At 43.5% G+C, this 9,722-nt stretch overlaps 1 protein-coding gene across 2 annotated transcripts in view; it reads right to left on the bottom strand.

Moving 5' to 3' along the window:
* Positions 1 to 7,959, bottom strand: part of LOC139541416 (rho GTPase-activating protein 39-like) — a 179,139-nt gene extending 171,180 nt beyond the window's left edge. For both annotated transcript variants that reach the window (XM_071346044.1, XM_071346045.1), the window contains exon 1: positions 7,818 to 7,959. In XM_071346044.1, coding sequence (XP_071202145.1) covers positions 7,818 to 7,828 — 11 coding nt within the window. In that variant the 5' untranslated portion in view covers positions 7,829 to 7,959. The remainder of the gene's footprint in view (positions 1 to 7,817) is intronic.
* Between the last annotated feature and the right edge of the window lie 1,763 nt (positions 7,960 to 9,722).

The raw sequence follows: 9,722 nt of genomic DNA, 5'->3' as shown, positions 1-9,722 counted from the left end.
CTGCTTCTAAAACTGTACCTTATGTAACAACATGGTTGAATATAAATAAATGCCCTATGTACCATCCCTACCCAGCCAGTGAGAAAACCCCAATCTAGAACTGTGACAGACATACAGGCAGACACACAGGCAGACAGACAGACAGGCAGACAGATAGGCAGACAGACAGACAAGCAGATAGGCAGACAGGCAGACAAGCAGATAGGCAGACAGGCAGACAGGCAGACAAGCAAATAGGCAGACAGACAGACATACAGGCAGACAGACAAGCAGACAGACAAGCAGATAGGCAGACAGGCAGACAGACAGGCAGATAGACAGATAGGCAGACAGGCAGACAAGCAGATAGGCAGACAGACAGGCAGACAGACAAGCAAATAGGCAGACAGACAGACAGACAGGCAGACAGACAAGCAGACAGACAAGCAGATAGACAAATAGGCAGACAGACAAGCAGACAGACAGACATGCAGATAGGCAGACAGGCATTGCGGTCCAAGAGCCCTGACTGAACGGGGAGATATAAATATTTTACCCACTGCATGTTTTGGTGAAACACACGAGCCCCGGCGTATCGCCGCCCCACCCCGACCCTCTCCCTCTTTCTCTGCTTCACTCACTGGATCGAATGTTGGACTGCCAGGGCGGGGATGGTGCAGAAGCATAGCCTCTTGGCATATATGATTGTGAATGGCTCAATTGGCTACTAACTGCTTGATGAGTATGGTTAAATACCATGAAATATAGTGAAACCACCCAAAAAGGCCATCCATGAGTAAACGGTGCCTGGGGAGATAACTATGTAAAATGGCAGCATGCTGCATAACTACATCTTAAGAGAGACTTGTCTCGAGTCGGGTTTCATGTGGTGAATGGAGGCCGGGGTAGGAGAAGGAGAAGGAATGACAGGTGCATAGCAACCAGCGGGTTGGGATATAAAGAAGGAAGGGCAGCGACAAGAGGGAGGCATGGGGAATAGCGAGGGGCGAGGAGAGAGCGAGGGAGGAATTCAGCAGCTGTGCGTGTGCCGGTATCGATGCCAGTACACTGATGCTGCTTGCCTACTCACTCAGTCCGAAGCCAAGCCCTACCACTCCCCCACAAAAATGTACTGGCTTTCTCTTGGAAAAGGAATGTTGACAGTGACATACTGAAAACATCACAACGTGTCTTTATCTGACGGCTAAATTCAACTCCATGGCGGATGACTGTCCTCTGAAATTCCGAATGCACAATAGGCTACAGCAGAAGCCTTCTGCAGCAATGACCCTGTCCTGCCTCTGTAAGAACTAACAGCCATTTAAAATTCACCATGAGTCTATATAGGCTCCACGACATGCCACTTAGAATAGATTCCCCTGCATGATCCGCTATGTAAGCTTACTATTCCGATGCTGCTGCAGAGAGAGAAAATACCTTGATAAACCCATGCCGGAATAGCCTACCGCAGCGAAATTGCAAGGGACAGCCAATTCAGCTCCTCACCAATATGAAATTACATAATCCACTCTAGATCTCCGTCCGCACACACCACCGACAATCCCACAATGTAACACTTTTCTGTAATTTCAACAGTAAAATAACATAAAAGTGTATTACAGCACTAATGCTGTATTTTGCACTGCATTTTGGGTAAAATGCTGAAAAACAATGTTATTAACTGTTAATGGATGCTTCCTGTAAAAATTACTCTAACATACTGTATTTCTTTACAGTAATAGCTTATGCCTACAGTAGATTCAAATTGTCTGTTTCAGGCACCAACCTCATGCTGTCAGGTGAGACACATGAAGCTCAGTTTTGAAGCGACGGTGAAGTGGAATAATAATTTCAGCAGCTGCTGGGTAGGAACCTTGACTTGTTTATAAGTATCTTTATTGCTAGCCAATGTTGAATTACTGTATATTTTCTTAGCTAACCTAGCTAGCTATCTACAGTTGTAGTCGGAAGTTTACATACACCTTAGCCAAATACATTTAAACTCAGTTTTTCACAATTCCTGACATTTAATGCTAGTAAAAATTATCTGTTTTAGGTCAGTTAGGATCACTACTTTATTTTAAGAATGTGAAATGTCAGAATAATAGTAGAGAGAATGATTTATTTCAGCTTTTATTTCTTTCATCACATTCCCAGAGTTTACATACACTCAATTAGCATTTGGTAGTATTGCCTTTAAATTGTTTAACTTGGGTAAAACGTTTCGGGTAGCCTTCCACAAGCTTCCCACAATAAGTTGGGTGAATTTTGGCCCATTCCTCCTGACAGAGCTGGTGTAACTGAGTCAGGTTTGTAGGCCTCCTTGCTCGCACACACTTTTTCACACTTTTTCAGTTCTGCCCACACATTTTGTTTTGTTAGGTGAGTTTCAGTTTATTCAAATTATGTGGAACTCTACTCACGCTGCCCCTTGGTCTCATCATTATGACGAACGTGACAGAAGATCCCACCAACAATGGACCAAGCAGCGTGTACAGGAGGAGTGGACTTGGGAGGAGATCCTGGAGGGAAAAGGACCCTGGACGCAGGCCGGGGAGTATCGCCGTCCTAAGGAGGAGATAGAGGCAGCGAAAGCGGAACGGCGACGATACGAGGAGATAGCTCAACGGAGCAAACACGAGAGGCAAGCCCAATAAAAAAATTGGGGGGAGGCACATGGAGCCAGTCAGGGAGTCGAGTGAGGAGTTCGACGCAAGATTCCGGAGAGAGGTGCTGGCATTGAGAGCGCTGCAGAGCGGGCGTGCTGAGGTGCGTGTCATCTGCCCAGTACCACCATTGTAAATGTAATGTCGTAATATTTTAAGTTGCACACTACCGGTCAACAGTTTTAGAACACCTACTCATTCAAAGGTTTTTCTTAATATTTACTATTTTCAACATTGTAGAATCATGTAGTAACCAAAATATAATGTAAGCAAATATAAAATATTTTATATTTGAGATTCTTCAAATAGCCACCCTTTGCATTGATGACAGCTTTGCACAATCTTGGCATTCTCTCAACCAGCTCCATGAGGTAGTCACCTGGAATGCATTTCAATTAACAGGTGTGCTTTGTTAAAAGTTACATTTGTGGAATTTCTTTCCTTCTTAATGTGTTTGAGCCAATCAGTTGTGTTGTGTTGTGGTATATAGAAGATAGCCCTATTTGGTAAAAGACCAAGTCCATATTATGTCAAGAACAGCTCAAATAAGCAAAGAGAAATGACAGTCCACCATTACTTTAAGACATGAAGGTCAGTCAATGCGGAAAACTTCAAGAACTTTGAAAGTTTCTTCAAGTGCAGTTGCAAAAACCATCAGGCACTATGATGAAACTGGCTCTCATGAGGACCACTACAGGAATGGAAGACCCAGAGTTACCTCTGCTGCAGAGGATAAGTTCATTAGAGTTACCAGCATCAAAAATGCAGCCCAAAAAATCTTAACAGAGTTCATGTTCATCTCAATATCAACTGTTCAGAGGAGACTGTGTGAATCAGGCCTATGGTCTGGAGTCCAAACTGGAGATTTTTGGTTCCAACCGCCGTGTCTTTGTGAGACGCGGTGTGGGTGAACGGATGATCTCTGCATGTGTGGTTCCCACAGTAAAGCATGGAGAAGGGGGTGTTGGTGTGGGAGTGCTTTGCTGGTGACACTGTCTGATTTATTTAGAATTCAAGGCACACTTAACCAGCATGGCTACCACAGCAATCTGCAGCGATTCGCCAGCCCATCTTAGTGTGGGCTTAGTGGGACTATCAATTGTTTTCAACAGGACAATGACCCAACACACCTCCAGGCTGTTTAACACTTTTTGGGTTACTACATGACTCCATATGTGTTATTTCATAGTTTTGATGTCTTCACTATTATTCTACAATGTAGAAAATAGTAAAAATAAAGAAAAACCCTTGAATGAGTGTGTTCTAAAACGTTTGACCGGTAGTGTATATAACTGTCTTAATGTTGCTGGACTCCAGGAAGAGTATCTGCTGCCTTGGCTGCAGCTAATGCGGATCCTTAACGCAAATACAAACATATGAATGGCAAACACACCGGGATTTAGCTGTCAAAACCCTGTGTGATTCGGTTCACTTGGCTCTCAGCAGTGCGACATAAGCCATCGTTTTGCAGGCCAGGAGTGTCCATATAGCCTCTCCCCCCTAACCATTTGTTTAATTTAAATAACATTGTTCCATAATGATACAGTATTAGCTAAACCTGTTCACTTTACCAGTAGTATGCAAACATCTGGTGGCACAAAAAGAAAGGAAAATGTTGTGAATCTGGTAAAATAAACTGTGGTATTGAGTATTGCTATAGCAATGTTTTTATTAGTTTAGCTATGGTTTGAAGTAATGTGTATCTAGCTCAGTGGTTCTCAACTGGGTTTTATCCTCGGGACCCAAATTGAACCAGGTTGTCTCAGTCGCAACCCAATATTCGCATCGCAAAAAATTATCAGCAAAATACAATCTGGAAAAATGTCACGTGTGCTCCCTCTCCTGCCTCTATGTCACCAGGCTGCTCGTTATGGCGCACACCTGTCACCATCACCTCCTTGATTACCTGCCCTATATGTCACTCCCTTTGGTTCCTTCCCCAGGTGTCATTGTTTCTGTTTCCTGTCTGTGCGTTGTTCGTGTTTCTTGTTTTGTTCATTTGTTTATTAAATGATGCACTCCCTGAACTTGCTTCCCGACGCCCAGCGTTACAAAAACTATTTTAATGCTATAATGATAGTACATTTAGAAATTAACATGACAAGGGAACAACACTCCCACCTCTTTCATTGTCAATAATACAATTTTGCCCAATGTTAATAAACTCAGTGGTTTGAGACCACAAAATTGACCCAAATAGTACTGCTAATAGCTTGAAAATTCTGCGATTGAAGAAAAAAATTTTTTTTCAAAATGTAGGTTTATTATCATTTCTACACCGTTTCTACCTGAAGTTCTTCATTGAAGTTTAGAATAGAGTATTCTTTCATAAAAATATGTAAAACACATTTTTTTTTCTTCCTCAGACTCCTTTCAAAACAAATTTGGGTCGCGACCCATTGATCTAGCTGTCTTATTTGTTGTGATGAGGCAGCCTTAGACTGGCCTCATCACCATTTTAAAAGGTCTTTAAAATGCATATCATGAAGTTGTTATTATCTTAAATGCTTAAAGGTATATACATGTGTGGTTGGATAAAGTGCACTACTCCATTGCCATGCATAGCTATCTACTAGTTTAGGTGTTCCTAAACTAGGAGACCTTAATTGTTTGCTACAGAGCTGGTTGCTCAGGTTCAAGACAGGTATGGTGAGTTAGATAATTGGCGTGTAGTTCCCTAATGCTTTCAGTCTCACTGATTAGTTCTAATCATGTTCTAATTGATGATTCTCTGTCTTTTAAACTAGTGTAAATGTTTTTGTGCAATCATGGGTCCTCCTTATTTCCACCAACCACCCTCCTTGGCTACTCTGGGTCTACTATTGTACACATGGTGGTGGGTTAAAATCCCAAGCCCTTTTTGGGGAGACCCATAGTATTTGTTTTTGGACTGATTTTTGCAAGTAGTTGAATGGACCTGGCTGGCGTGATCTCCAAGAAGCAGACTGCAGTGGAGGTGTCGTAGGTTTATCTGAGGAGTTTAGGGCGGCCTGAGCCCAATGGCGGGAGCAGAGGGTAGACCTCCAGTTGCTGATGTGAGCCGTGGAGGAGCTGCTGTCGTGGCGTGGAGGAGCTGCTGTCGTGGCGTGGAGGAGCTGCTGTCGTGGCGTGGAGGAGCTGCTGTCGTGGCCTCACTAGTGGAGTCGTCCTGGGAAGGTGGAGGTTTCCCCAGTAGTCCAGAGGTGCCCATGTCCCAACCTGGGCTACAGCTCATAAAAGCCTAGGATCTGCTGGCATTGCAGAGGCTGAGTGTATGTGTGTGTGGGACCTGAAAGTGGAAGGAGTTCCACAGTGGGACCATATGCTGTGGTATTCAGCAGCCATTTGTGTCAAGTTGGAACTTTGAACATTCTAAACATTTGGGTTTTCAGTGACGGACTAATTCTCTGCAGCGCTCGACACTGCGTTTGCAAGCTGGTGAAGGGGAGAGTAATGTGAAGATTGCAATAAAATGCCATCACTTATACCTTTTTTTAATGTGTGATTGTGAATTGGGACCAAAACTATTTAATTATTCAAACCATTCCATATACATGTACCATCAACTTAATTCACATTTACCATCAACTTAATTCTCGACAGTCAGTCGATTTTAGTGTTTTTTTGAGTGTTGGCCACACCTGATCTTTTTTTATTTAACAAGGCAAGTCAGTTAAGAACAAATTCTTATTTACAATGACGGCCTACCGGGGAACAGTGGGCAGAACGACAGATTTTTACCTTTACCTTGTCAGCCTTTCGGTTACTGGCCCAACGCTCTAACCACTAGGCTACCTGCCGCCCCAAAAAACCTTTATTGGTTTGTGTCTTGAAATGTGGTCTGTTTGAACAGTGGGACAAACAAATGCCTGGAAGAGTTAGTAGACATGCTATATGCTCTGCAAGAATGTTTTTTTGTTGTTTTAACCTCTTTAAAACCATACGTTTTATAGCCTAATAAATATTTATTGAATTCTGAACATTTTTATCAGTCCAGTTACAGTACTCTTGTTGTATGACTCAATTGAGTTCAATTGACCCTGCTGTAATATAATGTTTTACAGTAAGGAAAATTACTGTGAAATATATTACAGCATCTATGCTGTAAAACAAAATTACAGTATTAAGCTGGCAACTTTAGTGCCAGGATAATTATGTACATCTCGAAGTAAAAGTTGTACAGTGCATGCATACACCTCATTAACCGTGACATTAAGCTAAATTCTGCAAGCCACGGAGCAGGAGGTCTCCCTCCAGTTCCCGAGCCTCCCGTCCGCTGTCGGTTGCAGATGTAGAAGCAGGAGTCGGAGCCAGTGGGGTATTTTTCTGTTTGATAAACATGCTCGAATTTGCATTAAGTTCTATACACTCACGATACAAATGACTGTTGTAATTTACATACGAGTGAATGACCCCTGCAACACATTTAATAGGTATAAATGATTAACTCTTGCTGAGGGAGAGAATAGGTAGGTTTGGAGCATATAACCTCACTAAAAAGGCAGGTGTAGTCTGTAGGCTATTCTCAATTGAACTCCCATGTAAACAGGTGTTTTTACCTTTTTGGAATAGCTCATAGCTGGCTGAGCGAGGGGGCAAATAGGAGTGTTCTACGGTTCTAGATGTGGCATCCTCGGCTCGCGGGTTCCTTCTCCCTCGCAGATGGTTAGCAAGCCATCGAAATGCTGAGAGTTGGATAGCTAGCCCTGCCCAACTACCCATCATATCGGTGTAATAACCCCATAAATGCGTAATAACACAAGTTTCACTAGCTATGGTTTCCGGTAAAGCATATCAATTACAAAACAGTGTAGGTGTTTGTGTTGCCAGGTGAGATTCAAGGCTGAGGGGAAAAAACAGATGCATTCACAGAGCTGCAAACACCCTCACAGAAACAGATGCTGCTCGTGCCGCTGGATCTTGAGTTTCACACACCGAATGGCTGGATAGGACAAGTCCTCCAGCTACCAGGTAAAGATGGCCAACGGTAGTAACATGACCACGTAAACGAATAAACTGACCGAGAGGCAGGATAGCTCAATGCCCGGTGACGTTAGCTAAGAAAAAACAGCAGATATCCTTTTGCCTCAGCTCAGTCCTGGCTAGGTCGCCAACGAAGAAGCATCGCTACAGAATACATTTCATTGGACACATCAGCGACGTAAGAATATAAATCGTTTCAGCCTTACTTACCTCTCTGCCATTTTCCCGGTAGTTCCCAATTAAAATCCGTTAGTAATAATAATCCCCACAACGTCACCCATGTTGCCAAAATCGCTGTCTCCGCAGTCACCGAACTACTACTGTAGCTCTCTCCTCGATGGAATATGGTGCACGAACTCTCTCCTAGCACGCAATGCCCGCTTCTCCGTCACTGAGCTGACGTCACCCAGTTTCAACCAAGAGCGCACGAACTGCGTTTCCATAGCAGCACGGAAATGCCAGGATCCCGACTCCCGAGTCTAGAAATAAGTATTCATCGTCTGATAGAATGCACCACCAACAACCCGCAACAAAATATGTGACAATAAGGTCGAGACCTCTTAACAAAGTCCGTAATTCTCAATGAAAACCCGTCCAAACACAAAGCAGAAGTAATTCAGCCATTAATTCATGAATTCATTCAACTTTAATCTATAGGCCTGCTGCAATGACTGACTATACTGTCGACTTTCCCACCGAATTTCTTTTTTTTTTTAATACCTTATTTGGTCGTTTCTCGCAAGTTATGTTATGTATCTTCAAACATATGAATCCGCGATCGCTTTTTGCTGTAGTGGGGTACATCAATCTGGTATAAATGCATTTGTTCTCAGCTCGGGGAGTAAGAGACGGAGCGCTCAGAGTGGGGCTGGATTGCTGGTAATGATGGGCATCTGCTGCTCTGTGTCTGGAGCCTGAAGAGTGTGAAAGCGGCGCCCCCTAGTGTTCATGTGGGTTACAGACAACTCCACAGCACTGATTGCAAAATGGCAATTTGCTTCAAACCTAGTGCTCTTTGGCTGCATTTACACAGGCAGCTCAATTCTGATCTTTATTCAACGAATTGGAATAAGCTGATCTGATTGGTCAAAAGGACAATTAGTGAAAAAAATATTTTAATTGGGCTGCCTGTGAAAACATACTTTATGACTTCTGCAGCATCATCAAACGAGCAAAAGGATAATATAGGAATAAGGTGGAATCATATTACACAGGCTCCGAAGCCATCGTATGTGGCACCGACCCAGAAGATTGGGTGAATTCACTCTCAGAGGCCGACGAGAGTAAGGTAAGTAAGGTCTTTAATCAGGTCGACACCAGCAAGGCCGCGGGGCCCGACGGTATTCCAGGGCGCATTCTCAGAAAATATGCAGAACAGCTGCCAGGCATATTCACTGTAATTTTCAACCTCTCTTTGTCCCAGTCTGTAATTGTCACGACTTCCGCCGAAGTCGGCCCCTCTCCTTGTTTGGGCGGCGTTCGGCGGTCGACGTCACCGGCTTTCTAGTCATCGCCGCTCCATTTTTCTATTATCCATTTGTTTTGTCTTGTTCCATTCACACCTGGTTTGCATTCCCCAATCACACTACATGTATTTATTCCTCTGTTCCCCCTCATGTCTTTGTGTGAAATTATTTGTGTATTACGTGTTGTACGCACTAGGCTAAGCGTTTGTTATTTTCCGTGTGTTTTCACAAAGCTTATTTGTATTGTTATACATTTATGTTGTGTGACTATTGTGCACGCTATACACTTTGCCTTGTTGGCTGGAGGAGGTTTTTGACGCAGCTGCGTCCATCTGTATATCTCTCCTGCCGTAATAAAGTGTGCGCCTGTTCAGAATTCTCTGCTCTCCTCAAGTACGCACACGCCTGACAGTAATCCCCATATTTTAAGATGACCACCATCATTCCTGTTCACAGGAATTCTAAGGCTTCATGCCACATCTGTAATCATCAAGTGCTTTGAAAGGCTGCTTATGGCACACATCAACTCCATAATCCCAGATACCTCTTGACCCACTCCAATTTGCATACCACCCCAACAGATCCATAGATGACGCAATCTTAACTGCACTCCACACTGCCCTCACCCACCTAGATAAAAGGAATACCT

This window comes from Salvelinus alpinus, chromosome 16 (genome assembly GCF_045679555.1).
Source record: "Salvelinus alpinus chromosome 16, SLU_Salpinus.1, whole genome shotgun sequence".
Lineage (NCBI taxonomy): Eukaryota > Metazoa > Chordata > Actinopteri > Salmoniformes > Salmonidae > Salvelinus > Salvelinus alpinus.
The sequence above is the reverse complement of the archived record's forward strand: the minus strand, read 5'-3'. Positions and strand labels throughout refer to the sequence as shown.